Source organism: Pongo abelii, chromosome 1 (assembly GCF_028885655.2).
Source record: "Pongo abelii isolate AG06213 chromosome 1, NHGRI_mPonAbe1-v2.0_pri, whole genome shotgun sequence".
Lineage (NCBI taxonomy): Eukaryota > Metazoa > Chordata > Mammalia > Primates > Hominidae > Pongo > Pongo abelii.
Window position 1 is genome coordinate 99,536,175 of NC_071985.2, and position 22,081 is coordinate 99,558,255.

Genomic DNA, 22,081 nt, shown 5'->3' on the forward strand with positions numbered 1-22,081 from the left:
CTCGAACTCCCAACCTCAGGTGATCTGCCCGAGTTTGGCTTTTTTTTTTTTCCCCCGAGACGGTATCTCACTCTGTCACCCAGGCTGGAGTGCAGTGGTGCAGTTGCGGCCCACTACAAGCTCCGCCTCCTGCCTCAGCCTTCTGAGTAGCTGGGACTACAGGCGCCTGCCACCACACCCAGTTAATTTTTGTGTTTTTAGTAGAGACAGGTTTTCACCATGTTAGCCAGGATGGTCTCAATCTCCTGACCTCGTGATCCGCCCGCCTCGGCCTCCCAAAGTGCTAGGATTACAGGTGTGAGCCACCGCGCCCGGCCCTCAGTTTCTTAAATGCAAATCTGAGATGAATTAAGCTGCCCAAGGCTAGTGAATAAAATAGCATTCTGACAAAAGGGAAATCACAGAGGAAAGTACACTAATTAACTCAATGTAGAAACTGTAGTTTTAGAAAGAACAATTTTAGCCCGGGTGCCATGGCTCACGCCTGTAATTCCAACAGTTTGGGAAGGTAAGGCAGGTGGATCCCTTGAGCCCAGGAGTTCAAGACCAGCCTGGGCAACATGGTGAAACCCTGTCTCTACCAAAAATACAAAAATTAGCCAGGCATGGTGGTGTGCACCTGTAGTCCCAGCTTCTCAGGAGGCTGAGGTGGAGGATTGCTTGAGACCTGCAGGTCGAAGATCGAGGCTGCAGTGAGCCAAGATCATGCCACTGCACTCCAGCCTGGGCAAGAGTGAGACCCTGTCTTTAAAAAGAAAGAAAAAAAGGACAATTTTTACAAGTGTGTGACTCCGCAAAGTCAACCTATTTTTACAACTATATGATGAGGATAATACTCACCTTGCAAGATGGGTATTTATATGTATATGCAGAGTACCTAGCATATTGCCAGACATGTAGCAAAAGCTTAAAACATGGTGGCTATTGTTATTATTTATAATATTGGGCCCTTTTCCAAACTTTCCTTTCCTTTACAGCACTACCCTTAAACTTTAGGACTGGTTATAGGAGCAGACTGCAATCCCACACTTTTGTTCAGAAGTCTCCCATAGTCTTAACTTACTCTATTACCTATCAGATGTCTTGCACAAGCCTTACACAGGTGTAGTTATCACTGGGTTGCTCCCACTTCAGCCTTCACCTGTATTTTTTACCTATTGATCTCCTTGGAGTAGAGGGTTCTTTTTCACACAGGAAGGAAGTCTTAGGAAAGTTGCCCTAGTTCATAATTTTTCCCATTACTTAAGACTATCACCCAGCCGGGCACGGTGGCTCACGCCTGTAATCCCAGCACTTTGGGAGGCCAATGCAGGTGGATCACCTGAGGTCAGGAGTTCAAGACCAGCCTGGCCAACATGGTGAAACCCCGTCTCTACTAAAAATACAAAAATTAGCTGAGTGTAGTGGTGCACGCTCTAATCCCAGCTAATAGGGAAGCTGAGGCAGGAGAATCACTTGAACCTGGGAGGCAGAGGCTGCAGTGAGCCAAGATCGTGCCACTGCACTCCAGCCTGGGCAACAGTGTGAGACTCTGTCTCAAAAAAAAAAGAGTATCACCCATCAGAGAACTCTAGGTTCCTATCTCTCTAGTTCCCTCCAACTTTCCCATCTTGATGATTTCTCTCACCAGGATTTAATTCAACAAGATTTTTAGTTCTTTGGTTCTTAAGGCTCCACAAGTTCCTGCTTTTTTTTTTTCCTTCAGCACAGCCAAGACTATATATATTGCTGAAGTACCTGCCAGAATCACTTTCTATTAGTTGAATATGTGCACAGCATTTGCTGACTATATGTATTTACCAAAAAGAAATTATCTACATGTACCCTAGTACATGGTAGGTGTCCAATTTCTTCAATATTGACTTTGAGAACTTGCTGGAGATTCCAGTCACTGAACACAGATGCTTATATGTCCTTAGCTTTGGACAGGCTTAAGCTAATTTTGTAAAGAAAGGTATCCTTCTTGCCAACAAAACAGCTTTTCAGAACTGTATACACTAGATAGGACACCCATCTTGCTAGTCAAATTGGTCTGTTCACCCCTGGCTATCAGTGGGGATTGTGCTACTATCAGACTGATCCTCCTATTTTTAAACATAAATGTGTGCTGATTTTGGACTAAGCAGCAAGAACCCTATTAACCAAGAATAGCTGAGAAGCTGGCAAAGTAAATCTACTCTTTCCAAGCACTCCTGAGTCTGATGTTTTTCCCCATACATCTCAGCATTGACTTTACTCCCACACAAGGCACATAATCATTTTCTTCAGCTACTTTTCTCCTCCCTTGGTTGTTTGCTTTTAGGGAGGGGAGTGGGGAATGAGAGAAAGAAGGAAAATGTGCATTTAACAAGCTGGTCAAAAGCTCTCCTCATTCTCATTTCATTTCTTACCTCAACTTGCTCTGCCTGTCAAGAATACCAGGCTGAGAGAGGTGGATAAGGAAAAGGCAGTGGGCATGCATGGGTTAGTAGATCTATACCCCTCTCCCTTCAGTTAGCTCAGTTGGACAGGGAAAATGAGCTCTGTGGTTCACCTGTGACTAGAGAATAGATACAAATTTTGCCCAGGAGATGAAAACAAATTCAATGACACCCTGAAATAGTCGGCTTTGACATTTTATTGAGAAACATTTTTTATTTTAAATGATAGTACAAAAACTGTATACATAATATAGATCTGTATAAGTATATATACATACAAATGCTCATACACACATATACACACAAACTTGCTCATCAGAATAAAACCGTATTCTAAATAAAGAAGTATATTTAAGTTTTTCTAAAAATATGCTGTATATAAAGCTGTCAGACAACCTGAAAAACTGAGGACATTGTGAGAATAGTCTGGGCGCATCCCCCCACACACACACTTGTCGCAGTACACACACAAATGGCCTTGACAGAAGGAGAGCACATGGGGCAAGGCCAGGGAGAGAGCTGCTACCATCATTGTTGCTAGAACAAGATGTCTAAAGCCAACTAGAAAGCACAGGATACAGAAGGTGACCTAGATTAACTTTCAGAAACAAACCACCTCAGAATAAACAAAAAATATGTGGCAGGGAAGGAGGGGAATGGAGAGAGAAAAGACAAGGCCCAGAGATTAGAAATGACCTACTAACTAAATTCGAATGCCTGGGAAAGCCTCGAGATAGGAACAATGGAATCACAAAAGCAGAAAAGGTAGGAGGAGGGGGAGATAGGGAATCACAGTTTCCTGTCACTAACATGCCAAACTGCTACTGTAGAGTCTAGGAATGTCACCTCACCCCCTAATACTAAAGAGGCTAAAAAATAAAATAAAAATTTAAAAAGGGCAGCATCAGAGACTTAAAAAAAATTGGCATAGGAAATAATAGTACTACTCAGAAGGGGGAAATAGTCACCACATAAAATAGAGACAGATAAGAGCCTAGAGTGCATACAGGTGGTCATGACATATAGTCCATTCTGAAGCTCCTTTTCTAGCTATCCAGAGATGGTTTGCACAAGTAGAGAAGAGGAAGCCTTCTCTAATAAATTAGGACAAAAACTGATTCCCACTCCGTATTAAACTTTCAGGAAGAGTTCAGTAAATGCCTCAAATTTTCCAGCTCTGAAGGTCTGTAATGATAGGAGAGAGCCACACAAGCTTTCTTAAAATGGTCATCATACTGGTGAGAAAAAAAAAAAACAAAACAAAAGAGGCTGCGCACGGTGGCTCACACCTGTAATCCCAGCACTTTGGGAGGCCAAGGAGGGTGGATCACGAGGTCAGGAGTTCGAGACCAGCCTGGCCAATATGGTGAAATCCTGTCTCTACTAAAAATACAAAAATTAGCGCGTGCCTGTAATCCCAGCTACTTGGGAGGCTGAGGCAGAAGAATCGCTTGAACCCAGGAGACGGAGGTTGCAATGAGCCAAGATCATGCCACTGCGCTCCAGCCTGGGCGACAGAGACTCTGTCTCAAAAAAAAAGAAAAAAAAGAAAAAAGAAAAAAATAATCATTTCTCAAACTGATATTTCTTTTTTTTCCTTTTTTTTTTTTTTTTTTTTTTTTTTTTTGTGAGCCACCGCGCCCGGCCTCTTTTGTTTTTTTGTTTCTCACCAGTATGATGATGCGCCACCACCCCCGGCTAATTTTTGTATTTTTAGTAGAGACTGAGTTTTGCCATGTTGGCCTGGCCTCAAGTGATCCTCCAGCCTCGGCCTCCGAAAGTGCTGGGATTACAGGTGTGAGCCACTGTGCCTGGCCTGCAGCTTTATTTTATTTATTTTATTTTATTTTTTTGAGACCGAGTCTCGCTCTGTTGCCCAGGTGATCTGTTGCAGTGGGGCGATCTCAGCTCACTGCAAGCTCTGCCTCCTGGGTTCACATCATTCTCCTGCCTCAGCCTCCCGAGTAGCTGGGCCTACAGGCACCCACCACCACGCCTGGCTAATTTTTTGTATTTTTAGTAGGGCCGGGGTTTCACCGTGTTAGCCAGGATGATCTCGATCTCCTGACCTCATGATCCACCTGCCTTGGCCTCCCAAAGTGCTGAGATCACAGGTGTGAGCCACTGTGCCCAGCCAGCAGCTTTATTTTAAAGTAGACAACCATCCTAAGCTCGAAGTTTCTCTTGCTCAAGCACCAATTCTGATCCATTTGTCTGTTTTTTCTTTTTCTTTTTCTTTTTTTTTTTTTAAGACAGAGTCTCGCTCTATTGCCCAGGCTGGAGTGCAGTGGCACAATCTCAGCTCACTGTAAACTCCACCTTTTGGGTTCAAGCAATTCTGCTGTTTCAGCCTCCAGAGTAGCTGGGACTACAGGCGTGTGCCATCATGCCCAACTAATTTTTGTATTTTGATAGAGACAGGGTTTTGCCATGTCGGCCAGGCTGGTCTTGAACTCCTGACCTCAAGTGATCTACCCACCTCAGCCTCCCAAAGTGCTGGGATTACAGGCGTGAGCCACCGTGCCCAGCCATTTTTTGTCTGCTATTTGATTCTTAATAATCTAACCTTGCCAATAAGCCAGTTGGAATCCTCTAACCCAGAAGATCTAAGCAATATTTCCCCAACTTCCATGACTAATCCAGAAAGATATACAAAGTCATGAAATGGTATTGCCATTAATGTATTCAATATTTAATTTCTAACTACTTCAAAGCATCCTCACCTGCCATTCTCTCCATGGCAATACAATTGGAGATCAAATCCTATTTCCCTTATCTGGGATGCCAAGAGGACTGTTCTGAGTAAATAAAAATGAATGCCTTTTTCTTACTTATTTTCAGATACCTCCATTCTCTCCCTCTCTACCCTAGCCTCTCCTCTAACAAACTGCCCTATCTCAGAGAACCATCATAAAAAATGACTTGACCTGTATTAGAGATTTTGGGGGTTGGGGAGGTAGGAATGACAGCTTCTGCAGAAAGAACAATAAGATCTGCTAAAGAATTCCCCCAAAAAGGTGGTGACTGTATAGTCAGAAGGGCATGTTAGATGGACATTCTCTGCCTTTAGTCAGTAGCTACCCCAGAGAGTGAGCTGGTTGGGCCTGAATATCATCTGCAGAGTTAACCTCCTCCCCCTTAATGGGCGAGGTGTGGGGGAAGAGGGATTAAAGTCAACGTATGCACCGAGAACATAAATAAAAGACATCTAAAATGATATTTGGTTCCTCTATCGTTAAAGTAAGGCTCCGAAATCCCACACATAACAGCTTCTTGTTAGCACCTGGTTCCCAAAGGGACTCAGAAAAAATAAAAACATTGTAAACAGGAAAAGATTATTTGACAGCAGATAGAACAATTTCATCATCACCCTTACCTAGGCTACTCCCCCTCACATTTCCCTGTCATCCCCAACAGCCCAGAATATTCTCCAATCATCTGGGAAGTGTTAAGGACTCAGATCTGTGGAGAAAACAGATCCGTGGAGAAAACCTAGCTAAGGTGGCCAGTAGGCAAGGTTAATTTCCAAACTGATATTTTTGCCTATAAATCTCTAATAACCAATTCTGTTTGTTAAATTTGGTTTGGGGAGTTAAGTTTTCAGTCTATTTTGAGACCCAAATGATTCTGCTCCTCTGTAACACTGCAGCAAATTACTTCACTAATCAAGGTAAACAGAACCATGTTAACTGTCAGGTTTTTTTCCAAATTAAAAATGCATGTTTTCCCCATGACTGCTAATTAAGAAAACCATATTCTAAACAGTCATTCGAATGTTTACTTGGCACATCTCCCTCTGGTTTCTTCTAATTTATAACAAAGCAAGCAAGTCTAGAATGATGAGGGCCCAGTTTCAAAGGCAATATAACCTCTGTAACATAACCTGTTCATAACCTCTCTCTCTCCATCCATATTCCCTTTCTTTGGGAAAAACTCCATGCTGACATACAAAGAAAACCCAGCAGGTGGCCAGGCGCAGTGGCTCACGCCTATAATCCCAGCACTTTGGGAGGTCGAGACAGGCTGATCACCTGAGGTCAGGAGTTCAAGACCAGCCCGACCAACATGGAGAAACCCATCTCTACTAAAAATACAAAATTAGCTGGGCATTGTGGTGCATGCCTGTAGTCCCAGCTACTCGGGAGGCTGAGGCAGGAGAATTGCTTGAGCCCAGGAGGTAGAGGTTGCGGTGAGCCGAGATCACGCCATTGCACTCCAGCCTGGGCAACAAGAGCGAAACTCCGTCTCAAAAAAAAAAAAAAAAAAAAAAGAAAAAGTAAAAGAAAACCCAGCAGTTAAACACTTTCCAAAAGTGTCTGGGCAGAGGAAGTGTAGGCATAGTGGGAGAAAAAGGAAGAAGACAAAGTAGCCAGAATCTTTGGTTCTTTATGGAACGGATAGTTCTTATTCCCTTTGTCAACACACACTGAGCACCCTATAAGGCACAAAGCTCTGTAACAGACCCAAGCTTAAGGAAACAGAGCAATTTACTCATGCCAGATCAAAAGGAAATAAAACTAAACAACATCATCAGCATTTACCTCCGACCCCCTTTTTGTCGCACATAAGAGAATAAGATACAAGCTCCACAGAAAAGCATAATATGTCCTAAATGACACTTAGAAAATTCAACAAAGTTTTATAAAATTAGAGTCTAGGCTGTGTGCAGGGTGGCTCATGCCTGTAATCTCAGCATTTTGGGAGGCCGAGGTGGGCGGATCATCTGAGGCCGGGAGTTCCAGACCAGCCTGACCAACATAGAGAAACCCTGTCTCTACTAAAAATACAAAATTAGCCGGGCGTGGTGGCGCATGCCTGTAATCCTAGCTACTCAGGAGGCTGAGGCAGGAGAATAGCTTGAAACCGGGAGGTGGAGGTTGCGGTGAGTTGAGATCACGCCATTGCACTCCAGCCTGGGCAACAAGAGTGAAACTCGTCTCAAAAAAAAAAAGAGACTGAGCTTGACATTACATAAATGTTTGGAAACAAGTTGTTCTGACAAGAAACTACCCTCCTCACTGTAATTTTATAAAATCCAGTCAGAGCAAAGTTGATATCTCAAGACCAGAGTTTCATAGCCCCCATAAGCCTTTTTCTGGCCACTTCCCAGCACTGTGGAAACACAGCCTGGATTTTGGTTTTATATATACTCCTCCCCCCACATAAACAAGTTTTCTTTCCTTTCTAGTTTTTTTTTTTTAATTGAGTTTCACTCTTGTTGCCCAGGTTGGAGTGCAATGGCGCCATCTCGGCTCACTGCAACTGCTGCCTCCCGGGTTCAAGTGATTCTCCTGCCTCAGCCTCCCGAGTAGCTGGGATTACAGGCATGTGCCACCACACCCAGCTAATTTTGTTTTGTTTTGTTTTGTTTGTTTGAGACAGAGTCTCACTCTACCGCCCAGGCTGGAGTGCAGTTGCATGATCTTGGATCACTGCAACCTCTGTCACCCGGGTTCAAGCGATTCTACTGCCTCAGCCTCCCGAGTAGCTGGAATTACAGGTGCCTGCCACCTCGCCAGGTGAATTTTTGTATTTTTAGTAGGGTTTCACCATCTCGGCCAGGCTGGTCTTGAACTCCTGACCTCGTGATCCACCCGCCTCGGCCTCCCAAAGTGCTGGGATTACAGGCGTGAGCCGCCGGGCCTGGCCCTAATTTTGTATTTTTAGTAGAGACAGGGTTTCTCCATGTTGGTCAGGCTGGTCTGGAACTCCCAACCTCAGGTGATCCGCTCGCCTCGGCTTTCCAGTTCAGTTTTTAAAAACTCTATTTCAGTTTCCTTTTTTTTTTTGAGACTGAGTCTGGCTCTGTTGCCCAGGCTGGAGTGTAATGGTGCGATCTCAGCTCACTGAAACCTCCGCCTCCCGGGTTCAAGCAATTCTCCTGCCTCAGCCTCCCAAGTAGCTGGGATTACAGGCAGGTGCCACCACGCCCGGCTAATTTTTTGTATTTTTGTTTGTTTGTTTGTTTTGTTTTTTTGAGATGGAGTCTCGCTGTGTCGCCAGGCTGCAGTGCAGTGGCGCGATCTTGGCTCACTGCAACCTCCGCCTCCCAGGTTCAAGCAATTCTCCTGCCTCAGCCTCCCAAGTAGCTGGGACTACAGGCATGTGCCACTACGCCTGGGTAATTTTTGTATTTTTAGTAGAGATGGGGTGTCACCATGTTGGCCAGGATGATCTCAATCTCTTAACCTTGTGTGATCCGCCCACCTCTGCCTCCCAAAATGCTGGGATTACAGGCGTGAGCCACTGGGCCTGGCCAATTTTTTGTATTTTTAGTAGAGATGGAGTTTCACCGTGTTAGCCAGGATGTTTTTGATCTCCTGACCTCGTGATCCACCCGCCTCGGCCTCCCAAAGTGTTGGGATTACAGGCGTGAGCCACCGCGCCTGGCCTAGTTTCCTTTTTCCTTTGAGATACAGTCTTGCTCTGTCACTCAAGCCTGGAGAGCTGTGGTGCAACCACGGCTCACTGCAGTTTTGACCTCCAAGGTGCAAGCGATCCTCCTACCTCAGCCTCCTGAGTAGCTGGGACCATAGGTGCCTGTCACCATACTTGGCTAATTTTTAAATTTTTTGTAGACACAGGTTTCTATGTTGCCCAGGCTCATCTCAAACTCCTGGACTCAAGCAATTCTCCCATTTCAAAGTCCCAAAGTGTTGGGATTACAGGTGTGAGCCACCACACCCAGCTTATTTCAGTTTCTTACACAAGCATCTGAGCTATAGACACATAATGGATACGTATCTGTCAGACAATCAAAAATTTCTTTTCAGTGATGTGGTGGCATATGCCTGTCCTCCCAGCTACTCAGGAGGCTGCGCCCTGGAGGTGGAGGTTGCAGTGAGCCAAGATTGCACCACTGTACTCTATCCTGGGTGACAGAGTCAGACCGTGTCTCAAAAAAAAAAAAAAAAAAAAAAAAAAGGAAAATTCTCTTCAGTGAAATTAACTTAAGGTTGGGAGTTCCTGCTCCTTTGGAAATGGACTATATTCCTTTTCTCTTCCCCAAAGCTTGTCTAACCTCCCTCCCAATTAGTTTTTCCAACAGATACGCATCATAAATCTAAGGGGCATTTTCAGGTCACTTGATGGTATAATTATTAAAGGCATATATATTGGTGCATATATGTTAGAAATGTTATCTTAAAATCTTTTGTGAGAAAGTTATTTAAAAAAAAAAATCAACCCACAACATGCAGTATTCTTTTACTTCTATGTTTAAAGCAATGATATGAGCTAAGAAATTTGGTCCTTATTCTTTTGGCCCCTCAGAAAAAATGTTCCCTAAATATGGCTTTGAATTTTCCAGTTGCACAGAGAAACTTCCTGAGCCCAAGCATTGTACCCTGCTTATAGTTTTCTTCTTAAAGACACTCTTAGTTTTTATACAATGTTTGTCTTCTGTATATTTTCTTTTTTAAAAGAGGATTAATATGAACACAGTGCAAATTGTGGCCCTTGCATATTAAGATGAAACAGTTTCCATAGAAACTCTAGTGTGAGGCTCTGTGGTCCCTGCTGACCCAGTCACTTTTGTCTCTCTCTCTTCCAACTCCCCCTCTGTGACTACTACAGCATCTACCTCAGCCACCTCTTCAACCATGGTGAAATGAACTCCATTGGGCTGCTGTCGGGCTATGGCCTCCAGCTTAAGACGGTACTGTTCTGCTTCCTGCTCTTTCTTTAGGAGCTGGTGTCGGTATTCCTGGGCTCTTCGATTGGCCTCCTGGAGTTGTTGCTGTAGTAGCTCTCTTTCATTGCCTTCCTGTAAAAGTAAGCCATGTAACCACCAGGTAAATTCCTGATCATAAATTATCCAGACAGTAGACAAAAAGACAGGTGCCTCACACCTATAATCCAAGCACTTTGGGAGGCAGAGGCGGGCAGATTATCTGAGGTCAGGAGTTCGAGACCAACTTGGCCAACATGGTGAAACCCCGTCTCTACTAAAAATACAAAAATTAGCCAGGCATGGTGGCAGGTGCCTGTAATCCCAGCTACTCAGGAGGCTGAGGCATGAGAATCACTTGAGCCCGGGAGGCGGAGGTTGCAGTGAGCTGAGATCATGCCACTGTACTCCAGCCTGGGCAACAGACCAAGACTCTGTCTCAAAAAGAAAAAAGAAAAGATGAAGAAGGGTTCAGGCCTTAATAATTATGGCTTTAAATTCTTTTCATCGCTCCTAAAAACATTACCTTGCTTTCCTCCACACTGTTTGTCTTCTCTCTTATCCTTGGTTTCTTTGTTAGTGGCAACTTCTCTTCTTCCTCTTTAATTACAGTCTCCTCTGCAACTTGACCAGCAGATACAGTTAGAACTACAAGTCAAAGGACACCAATTGGAGGTGATGAATGCATAATAAAACAAAGAGGTTTTGCTTGCTTTTAATTTGAAAATAAACCAAAATATATTCTAGGTTGGGTACAGTGGTGTGTGCTTGTGGTCCTAGCTACTCAGGCAGCTGACTGGAGGACTTCTTGAGTCCAGGAGTTCAAGACTAGCCTAGACAACACAGCAAGACCCCATCTCAACAAAAAAGCAAAGAAAGAGAAAGTATATTATTTGATATATTATTTTTAATATCTCTTGGAATTTTAGAATCAACAGGTAAGGCATGGCCCCCTTCAGGGAGAAACAAAAAGGATTAATAGAGCACTAAGAATGGCTCAAAAAGGAAGGGTATAGATTTGCAGGCTTGGAAGCCATGCAAGTAAGTCCCAAGTCTGAGGCTCTTATATGAAGGTGTCTGACTCTAGGTCACCTATGGCCAATTAGCTTATCAATTCACCCAGAAATGGCAGGGCAAGGTGGCTCACACCTATAATTCTAGCATGTGGGAGGCTAAGGTGGGAGGATCACTTGAGCCCAGGAGTTCAAGACCAGCTTGGGCAACATGGCAAACACCGTCTCCGCAAAAAAATACAAAAAATTAGCCAGGCATGGTGGAGCATGCCTGTAATTCCAGCTACTTGGGAGGCTGAAGTGGGAGGATCACCTGAGCCTGGGAAGTTGAGGCTGTAGTGAGCCAAGAACTCGCGACTGCACTCCAGCCTGGGTGACAGAGTAAGACCCGGTCTTAAAACAAACAAACAAACAAACAAACAAACAAACAAAAAACTGCAGAAATAATCTGTTAAAAGAAGGCCTGAAGTCTTTATATATTTTTGAGACCTCTAATAAAAGCCAATAGCCATTATCTGTACCTAAATTAATTCTCTTCTCATAGGTAAGTGAGAGAAGAGTCAACACACTACACATCTGTCAGAATGGCTAAAAGTTGTTTTTTTTTTTTTTTTTGAGACGGAGTTTTGCTCTCGTTGCCCAGGCTGGAGTGCAATGGTGTGATCTCGGCTAACTGCAACCTCCGCTTCCCGGGTTCAAGTGATCTCCTGCCTCAGCCTCCCAAATAGCTGGGATTACAGGCATGCCCCACCACACCCGGCTAATTTTGTATTTTTAGTAGAGACGGGGTTTCTCCATGTTGGTCAGTCTGGTCTCAAACTCCCGAACTCATGTGATCCATCTGCCTTGGCCTCCCAAAGTGCTGGGATTACAGGCATGAGCTACCACGCCCAGCCTTTTTTTTTTTTTTTTTTTTTTTTTCCGAGAAGTCTCACTCTGTAACCCAGGCTGGAGTGCAGTGGCACAATCTCAGCTCACTGCAACCCCCACCTCCTGGGTTCAAGCAATTCTCCTGCCTCAGCCTCCTGAGTAGCTGGGACTACAGGCGCATGCCATCACACACAGTTAATTTTTGTATTTTTAATAGAGACGGGGTTTCTCCATGTTAACCAGACTGGTCTCAAACTCCTGACCTCAGATATTCCACCCGCCTCGGCCTCCCAAAGTACTGGGATTACAGGTGTGAGCCACAGGGCCAGGCTAAAAGTTTTTTAAAAAGTGATGATACCAAATGCTGGAGAGGATGTAGACATACTGAATTATTCATAAATTGCTGGTGGGAATGTAAAAAGGTACAGCCACTCTAGAAAATAGTTTGGCAGGCTGGGTGCAGTGGCTCATGCCCTGTAATTCCAGCACTTTTGGGGGGCCGAGGCAGGCGGATTGCCTGAGCTCAGGAGTTTGAGACCAGCCTGGCCAACATGGTGAAACCCCATCTCTACAAAAAATACAAAAATCAACCAGGTGTGGTGGCACCTGCCTGTAATCCCAGCTACTCGGGAGGCTGAGGCAGGAGAATCGCTTGAACCTGGTATGCGGAGGTTGCAGTTAGCTAAGATAGTGCCACTGCACTCCAGCTTGCGTAGCAGAGTGAGACTCCATTTGAAAAAAAAAAAAGAAAATAGTTTGCCAGTTTCTTCCTTTCTTTCCTTCCTTCCTTCCTTTCTTTTTTTTTGAGACGGAGTTTCATTCTTATTATTCAGGCTGGAGTGCAATGGCACGATCTCGGCTCACCGCAACCTCTGCCCCCAGTTCAAGCGATTCTCCTGCCTCAGCCTCCCGAGTAGCTGGGATTACAGGCATGTGCCACCACACCTGGCTAATTTTGTATTTTTAGTAGAGATGGGGTTTCTCCGTGTTGGTCATGCTGGTCTCAAACTCCCGACCTCAAGTGATCCGCCCAAGTTTGGCAGTTTCTTAAAAAACAAAACACACACTTACTTTATGACCCAGCAATTGTATACTCTCGGGCGTTTATCCCAGAGAATACAAAATTTATTTCCTACTTCTTTTTTTCTTGAGACGGAGTCTGGCTCCGCCCAGGCCGGATTGGAGCGCGGTGGCATGATGTTGGCTCACTGCAACCTCCACCTCCCAGGTACAAGGGATTCTCCTACCTCAGCCTCCCAAGTAGCTGGGATTACAGGTGCCTGCCACCACACCTGACTAATTTTTGTACTTTTAGTAGAGAAGGGGTTTTGCCATGTTGGGCAGGCTGGTCTCAAACTCCTGATCTCAGGTGATTCACCCACCTTTGCCTCCCAAAGTGCTGGGATTATAGGCTTGAGCCACCATGCCTGGCCTATTTCCCATTTGTTTTCTTTTCTTTTTATTTTGAGACAGAGTCTCGCTCTGTCTCCAGGTGGAGTACAGTGGCACAATCTCGGCTCACTGCAACCTCCGCCTCCCGGGTTCAAGAGATTCTCCTGCCTCAGCCTCCCGAGTATCTGGGACTATAGGCACGTGCCACCACACCCAGATAATTTTTGTATTTTTAGTAGAGATGTGGTTTCACCATATTGGCCAGGATGGTCTCGATCTCTTGACCTTGTGATCCATCCACCTTGGCCTCCCAAAGTGCGTGAGCCCTATTTCCCATTTTTTAATTTCCCATAAGAACCTGTAAACAATTATGGTGTTCATAATGCTTTATTTATTTATTTATTTTTTATGAGACAGAGTCTCACTCTGTTACCCAGGTTGGTGTGCAGTGGCAGAATTATGTCTCACTGCAGCCTCAACCTCCTGGCCTCCAGTGACCCTCCCAAGTAGCTGGGACTACAGGCACACACCAGCACACCTGGCTAATTTTTTTTTTTTTTTTGTATTTTTTTTTAGAGATGGGTTTCGTCATGTTGTCCAGGCTGATTTCAAACTCCTGGGCTTAAGCTATCTGCCGGCATAGTCCTCCCAAAGTTCTGGGGTTATAGGCATGAGCCACTGTGCCCAGCCAGTTTTATTTTTAGATAGCTGAAACTGGAAGCAATTTAAATGTCCTTCATTGGGTAAATGGTTAAACAAACTGTGGTACATCCATATCATGGAATAATACTCAGCAATAAGAAGGAATGAAATATTGATTCAAACAACAACTTGGATGGGCATCAAGGGAATTATGCTGAAAGGAAAAAAGCCAATCTCAAAATCATGTATACTGTATGATTCCACTTATATAACATTCTTGAAATGACAAAGTAGAGGATGGGCACGGTGGCTCATGCCTGTAATCCCAGCACTTTGGGAGGCCAAGGTGGGTGGATCACCTGAGGTCAGGAGTTCGAGACCAGCTTGGCCAACATGGCAAAACCCCGTCTCTACCAAAAATGCAAAAAATTAGGCGGGCATGGTGGCATGTGCCTGTAATCCCAGCAATAGATTTCTCTGTATTATTTCTTAGAACTGTACTGAATCTTTAATAATCTAAAAATAAAAAGTTAAAAACCGTATTTAGGTTTTAGGATATATTATGATTATTTTAAAACAGAAGATTTGGCCAGACACAGTAGCTCATGCCTGTAATCACAGCATTTTTTTTTTTGGAGTTGGAGTTGGAGTCTTGCTCTGTCACCCAGGTTGGAGTGCAGTGGTGTGATCTCTGCTCACTGCAAGCTCTGCCTCCCGGGTTCACCCCATTCTCCTGACTCAGCCTCCGGAGTAGCAGGGACTACAGACGCACGCCACCAGGTCTGGCTAATTTTTTTGTATTTTTAGTAGAGACGGGGTTTCACCGTGTTAGCCAGGATGGTCTCGATCTCCTGACCTCGTAATCTGCCCACCTCGGCCTCCCAAAGTGCTGGGATTACAGGCGTGAGCCACCGTGCCCGGCCAATCACAGCATTTTGGGAGGCCAAAGTAGGAGGAAGGTTTGAGTCTAGGAATCTGAGACCAGCCTGGGAAGCTTAGCAAGACCTCATTTCTTAAAAAAAAAAGACTGGGGGGCTAGGCGCAGTAGCTCACGCCTATAATCCCAACACTTTGGGAGGCTGAGGTGGGCAGATCACAAGGTCAAGAGATCGAGACCATCCTGGCCAACATGGTGAAACCCTGTGTCTACTAAAATAAAAAAAATTAGCCAGGCATGGTGGTGCACACCTGTAGTCCCAGCTACTCAGGAGGCTGAGGCAGGGGAATCGCTTGAACCTGGGAGACAGAGATTGCAGTGAGCCAAGACCATGCCACTGCACTCTAGCCTGGCGATAGAGCGAGACTCTGTCTCAAAAAAAAAGAAGAAAAAAAAATTCGGGAGCTCCTTCCTTTTACCTCGTTGCACTCTTGAGAGCAAGATGGGTTACCAGCAGCTCTACTGGAGTCACCCACAAAAATTTGGCCAGGGTTCTTGCTCTTGTCATGTCTGCTCAAACCAGCATAGTCAGCTGGGTGCGGTGGCTCACACCTATAATGCCAGTGCTTTGGGAGGCAGAGGCGGGCAGATCATGAGGTCAGGAGTTCAAGACCAGCCTGACCAACATGGTGAAACCCCGTCTCTACAAAAAATACAAAAAATTAGCCAGGCGTGGTGGGGAATGCCTGTAATTCTAGCTACTCAGTAGGCTGAGGCAGGAGAATCGCTTGAACCCGGGAGGCAGAGGTTGCAATGAGCTGAGAGCACACCATTGCACTCCAGCCTGGGTGACAGAGTGAGACTCCATCTCAAAAAACAAAAACAAAAACAACAACAACAACAACAACAAAACATCAGCACAGTCTGATCCGGAAATATGGCCTCAATATATACTGCCAGCCTTTCCATCAGTACACAAAGGATATAGGTTTCTTTTTTTTTTTTTTGAGACGGAGTCTCGCTCTGTCGCCCAGGCTGGAGTGCAGTGGCGTGATTTCGGCTCACTGCAACCTCTGCCTCCCAGGTTCATGCCATTCTCCTGCCTCAGCCTCCCGAGTAGCTGGGACTACAGGTGCCCGCCACCACACCCGGCTAATTTTTTGTATTTTTAGTAGAGACGGGGTTTCACCATGTTAGCCAGGATGGTCTCCATCTCCTGACCTCGTGATCTGCCCGCCTCGGCCTCCCAAAGTGCTGGGATTACAGGTGTGAGCCACCGCACCCAGCCACAGGATATAGGTTTCATTAAATTGGACTAAGTGATCTCTCTTGAATGGATTATCCAAGGCATGCACCCAATTAAAAACCATGTTAGTTCTTCATATATGAAAATTAAAGGCTGGGCACGGTGGCTTATGCCTGTAATCCCAGCACTTTGGGAGGCTGAGGCGGGTGGGTACCAAGGTCAGGAGTTCAAGACCACGGTGAAATCCTGTCTCTACTAAAAATACAAAAATTAGGCCGGGTGCGGTGGCTCACACCTGTAATCCCAGCACTTTGGGAGACCGAGGTGGGCGGATCACGCGGTCAGGAGATCAAGACCACGGTGAAACCCCGTCTCTATTAAAAATACAAAAAAAATTAGCCGAGCGCGGTGGCAGGCGCCTGTAGTCCCAGCTACTTGGGAGGCTGAGGCAGGAGAATGGCGTGAACCCAGGAGGTGGAGCTTGCAGTGAGCCGAAATCACGCCACTGCACTCCAACCTGGGTGACAGAGCGAGACTCTGTCTCAAAAAAAAGAAAAAAAGAAATTAGCGGGGGGTGGTGGCGGGCGCCTGTAATCCCAGCTACTCACTCAGGAGGCTGAGGCAGGAGAATTGCTTGAACCCAGGAGGTGGAGGTTGCAGTGAGCCGAGATTGCGCCACTGCACTCTAGCCTGGGTGACAGAGCAAGACTCCGTCTCAAAAAAAAAAAAAAGAAAAAAAAAAATTTCAGGAGCTGTAGCAGGAGGATCACTTGGGCCCTGAATATCAAGACTGCGGTAAGTCATGATCGTACCACTGCACTCCAGGCTGGGGCCACCACATCCGGCTAATGTTTGTATTTTTTTAGTAGACACGGGGTTTCACCATGTTGGCAAGCTGGTCTTGAAATCCTGACCTCAAGCGCTCCTCCCGCCTCAGCCTCCCAAAATGCTGGGATTGCAGGTGTGAGCTACCATGTCCGGACAAAAATTTAAAAACAAAAACAAAAAAACAGAAGATTTACCTAATCATTGGGTTTGGCAGATTTAAAAATTGGTTTGTATTTCTTTATAAACTCATCAACTGATGTCAGTGGAAACCAGCTTAGATATATGTTGAGTAGAAATGGAAGTTTAGTCTGGGATTTAAATTTTTCTGCAGATAACTCACGAAATCTGTTTTCCTTCTTTGGGCCTTAAACATATTTGTAAAAAGTAGGGTAGGCTGAGCCCACTGGCTCATGCCTGTAATCCTAGAACTTTAGGAAGCCAAGGTAGAAGGATTGCTTGAGCCCAGGAGTTTGAGGCCAGGCTGGGTAACATAGGAAGACCTTGTCTCTACGAAAAGTAAAAAATTAGCTGGGTGTAGTGGCTCGCACCTGTGGTCCTAGCTACTTGGGACTTGAGGTGGGAGGACTGCTTGAGCCTAGGAGGTTGAGGTTGCAGGGAGCTGAGATTGCACCTCTAAATAAATAAATAAATAAATTTTAAAAATAAAAATAAAAAAGTAGTATAGTTTATTTAGGTAAAACCTCAATTCTATTCTTTTTCTCCAAAACAACTCAGTTTTCATTTATTTATTTCCATTATAAGCACAGTCTCTCACCTACCCAATGAGCCCTAAAAACTTAAAATGATAACTATGTTCACAAAAATATCAGCAATGCATAAATTAGAATTTATGATACCAAAATTTGGATTATAATAAGTTTAATTCTTATCTTCCCATACTTCCTGATCCATCAGTTGAAATAATTAAAAAATTATAAATCCCAACATGGGCAACATAGTAAGACCCAGTCTGTACAAAAAATAAAAAAAGGCCAGGGGTGGTGACTCACACCTGTAATCCCAGCACTTTGGGAGGCCAAGGCAGGCAGATCACTTGAGTTCAGCTTGTGACCAGCCTGGCCAACATGGCGAAACCCTGTCTCTACAAAAAAAAAAAAAAAAAAAAAAATTAGCTGGGCATGGTGGCACATGACTGTAATCCCAGCTACTCCGGTGGCTGAGGCAGGAGAATCACTTGAACCCGGAAGGCGGAGATTGCAGTGTGCCGAGATCATGCCACTGCACTCCAGCCTGGGTGACAGACTAAGCCCCTGTCTAAAAAAAAAAAAAAAAAATTAGCCAGGTGTGGTGGTGCATGCCTGTAGTCCCAGCTACTTGGGAGGCTGAGGTGAGAGGGTTGCTTGGGAAGTCGAGGCTGCAGTGAGCCATAATCATGCCACTGCATTATAGCCTGGGCAACAAAGGGAGATCCTATCTCAAAAAAAAAAAAAAAAAAGAAAGAAAAGAAAACTATAGGCCAGGTGTGGTGGCTCACGCTTGTAATTCCAGCACTTTGGGAGGCTGAGGAGGGTGGATCACAAGGTCAGGAGTTCGAGACCAGGCTGACCAACATAGTGAAACCCCGTCTCTACTAAAAATACAAAAAAACTAGCCGGGCGTGGTGGCACACGCCCGTAATCCCAGCTACTCAGGAGGCTGAGGCAGGAGAATAGCTTGAACCCAGGAGGTGGAGGTTGCAGTGAGCCGAGACTGTGCCACTGCACTCCAGCCTGGAGTGACACAGCGAGATTCTGTCTCAAAAAAATATATATATATATGTATATTTTGTATATATATATATATTTTTGTGTATATATATATTGTATATATATATTTTTGTGTATATATATATTTTGTATATATATATTTTTGTGTATATATATATATAAATCCCTACAATCATTTAAGCCAAGTCAAAATTTTAGTGACATTAAGAAAGGAAATTATACCAGTACCCTTCGTTTCAACATCCAATATACATTTTTATTTTTTAGAGACAATGTTTTGCTCTGTTGCCCAGGCTGGAGTGCAGTGGCATGATTATGGTAGCATACTGCAACCTTGAGCTCCTGGGCTTAAGTGATCCTCCTGCCAAAACCTCCTGAGTAGTTGGGACTATAAGCACGTGCCATCAACCAGGCTATTTTTTAAAAAAATTGTGTAGAGATGAGGGGGTCTTGCTATGTTGCCCCAGCTGATTTGGAACTCTTGGCCTCAAGCAATCCTCCTGCCTTGGTCTCCCAAAGTGCTAGGATTACAGGATTACATATGTAAGCCATTGTGCCTGGCCAACCTCCAGTATTTTTAAGGCATGGAGTTGTAATGATGGGCTTCCTCTTTTCAAAAAATTTTAATTATGTCTTTTTTGAATAACTGATACATTAAATGATTAAAAACATCAAGACTATAAAAGCATATACATTGAAAAGCCTCCCACTCATCCTTAGTACCCAGTTGCCCTCCCTGGAAGCAACTAATGTTATGCCTCAGTATACTAATGTATAGCCTCAGTCTGAATATAGCTGGGCATGGTGGCATGGAACTGTAGCCCCAGCTACTCAGGTGGCTGAGGCTGGAGGATAGCTTGAGCCCAGGAGGTTGAGGCTGCAGTGACCCATGATTGCACCACCGCACACAAGCCTGGGTGACAGAACAAGACCCAGTTACACACAAAAAAAAGAAAAAAGAACTGTTTAACCAAAAGGTACACACCATCACTGGGTGTGATGGCTCATACCTATAATCCCAGCACTCTAGGCGGGAGGATCACTTGAGGTCTGGAGTTCAAGACCAGCCTGGCTAACATGGTAAAACCCTGTCTCTACTAAAAATACACAAAAATTAACTGGGCGTGTTGGTGTGCGCCTATAGTCCCAGCTACTCAGGAGGCTGAGGCACAAGAATTACTTGAACCAGGGAGGTGGAGGTTGCAGTGAGCCAAGATCCTGCCATTGCGCTCCAGCCTGGGCAATAAAGAGGAACTTCATCTCAAACAAAAAAGCAAACAAAAAAACCCAAAGGTACATCTTCATGTACGTCTTTAATATCTACAGATATTACCAATATCCTTTTTAGAGGATCCATTAATGTGCACTCTCACAAGTGATTTATAAGAGTGCTTGTTTTCCTATACCTTTAACAACATAGTGTTATAATGGTATGTCAGTACAGTATTTATTTGCACTTCTCTTGTTATGAATGAAGTAGGTCGAATATATTTTCTTTTTCTTCCTTTCCTTTTTTTTTAAGACAGAGTCTTACTCTGTCATCCAGGCTGGTGTGCAGTGGCACAATCACGGCTCACTACAGCCTCAACCTCCTGGGCTCAAGTGATCCTCCCACTTCAAGCCTCCTGAGTAACTGGGACTACAGGCGTGCGCCACCATGCCCGGCTAATTTTTGTATTTTTAGTAGAGACGGGGTTTTGCTATTTTGGCCAGGCTGGTCTTGAACTCCTGCTCTCAAGTGATCCTCCTGCCTCAGCCTCCCAAAGTGCTGGGATTACAGCCGTGAGCTACCTCACCCAGCTATTTTCATATTTTTAAGAGCCATCAGGGCCGGGCACGGTGGCTCACACCTGTAATCCCAGCACTTTGGGAGGCTGAGTCAGGCGGATCACGAGGTCAGGAGATTGAGACCATCCTGGCTAACACGGTGAAACCCCGTCTCTATTAAAAATACAAAAAATTAGCCAGGCATGGTGGCGGGCGCCTGTAATCCCAGCTACTCGGGAGGCTGAGGCAGGAGAATCGCGTGAACCCGGGAGGCGGAGCCTGCAGTGAGCCGAGATCGCGCCACTGCACTCCAGCCTGGGTGAGAGAGCGAGACTCCCTTCTGAAGAAAAGAAAAAAAAAAAAAGAAAGAGCCATCAGTACATTTTTTTCTGTGAACTATTGGTTCATATTATTTGTTATTTTTTCCACCAGATCAACTGGTTTTTACTACAGATTTTATACATATTAGGCAATTAGCTTTTGCCGATCTGGTTCTGTTTCTTTTTCTTTTTCAGAGCTTCTTTGCCCCAACTTGCATCTGGCAATCTCCCACTTCCACTATTAGTATTAATGCCTCATTTTTAGGTGAGTATGGAGTATCTAAAATACCTTTTAATAAACAATTGTCTACAAGAGATAACTCACCTTGCTGTCCATCTTGCATAGTTACAATCAATGGCTGGCCAATGCCTCCAGTAGGGATTGAAGTTTGGATATTACCCAGAGGGACTCCATCAGTCACTATGGTGATGACCCTCTGGCCTCCACTCCCCATTACTTGCTGGATTGATGAGTCAACGGAATTTCCTTCTATAATTTCCTCTGAATTGGCTAGAGATGACAAAAGCAAATTTAAAATTTCAGCTTTTTAAAAAAATAGGAGTATAGCAATTTCAACTTCCTTGAACCTGACAACATTCAGGGAGAGGAACATTTGAAAAAAAAACTGAGATTCAACAGTTCGCAAAAGGTTTTGTGAACAATGCTAAGTCAGAGGAGAAAAGAAAATAGAGAATGCATTAGAACAGTATTTTATAAAATGTGTTCACTGAGGTATTAATAACTTTCACTAAAGATGGGTTCTATGTATAAATACGTTTTCAAAATTCTGGTTTAAATATGCTTAAACTTTTTTGTTTTGTAGGCGTATCAGAGACTTCAATAGGCTAATAAACATTGTGATTTTCCAACAGGGTGTGATTCTCCAACAGGGTATAAGATACTCTGTTTCAGCTGGGCACGGTGGCTCACGCCTGTAATCTCAGCACTTTGGGAGGCCAAGATGGGCGAATCACTTGAGGCCAGGAGTTAGAGACCAGCCTGGCCAACATGGCAAAACCCTGTCTCTACTAAAAGTACAAAAATTAGTCAGGCATGGTGGCACGTGCCTGTAGTTCCAGCTACTTTGGAGGCTGAGGCACAAGAATCGCTTGAGCCTGGGAGGCGGAGGTTGCAGTGAGTCGAGATGGAGCCACTGCACTCCAGCCTGAGCGACAGAGTGAGACTCCATCTCAAAAAACAAACAAAAAACCAGATATGCTGTTTCCCCAACATATTTGATATTGGAACCCTTTTTTTTTCAGGAAGTATCTTGAAAGTCTAAAATGGCTGGGCACGGTGGCTCATGCCT

At 44.6% G+C, this 22,081-nt stretch overlaps 1 protein-coding gene across 16 annotated transcripts in view; it reads right to left on the reverse strand.

Annotated features, from left to right (window-relative positions):
- Positions 1–7,576: 7,576 nt before the first annotated feature.
- GABPB2 (GA binding protein transcription factor subunit beta 2) overlaps positions 7,577–22,081 on the reverse strand; it is a 53,452-nt gene continuing 38,947 nt past the window's right edge. For 7 of the 16 annotated variants that reach the window (XM_009244575.4, XM_054553137.2, XM_002810253.5 and 4 more), the window contains 3 exons: positions 21,097–21,282; positions 10,616–10,737; positions 7,577–10,185 (listed from right to left, as the gene is read on the reverse strand). In XM_009244575.4, coding sequence (XP_009242850.2) covers positions 9,886–10,185; positions 10,616–10,737; positions 21,097–21,282 — 608 coding nt within the window. In that variant the 3' untranslated portion in view covers positions 7,577–9,885. The remainder of the gene's footprint in view (positions 10,186–10,615; positions 10,738–21,096; positions 21,283–22,081) is intronic. The other 9 variants (XM_054553112.2, XM_054553117.2, XM_063717624.1 and 6 more) reach the window with 2 other exon arrangements.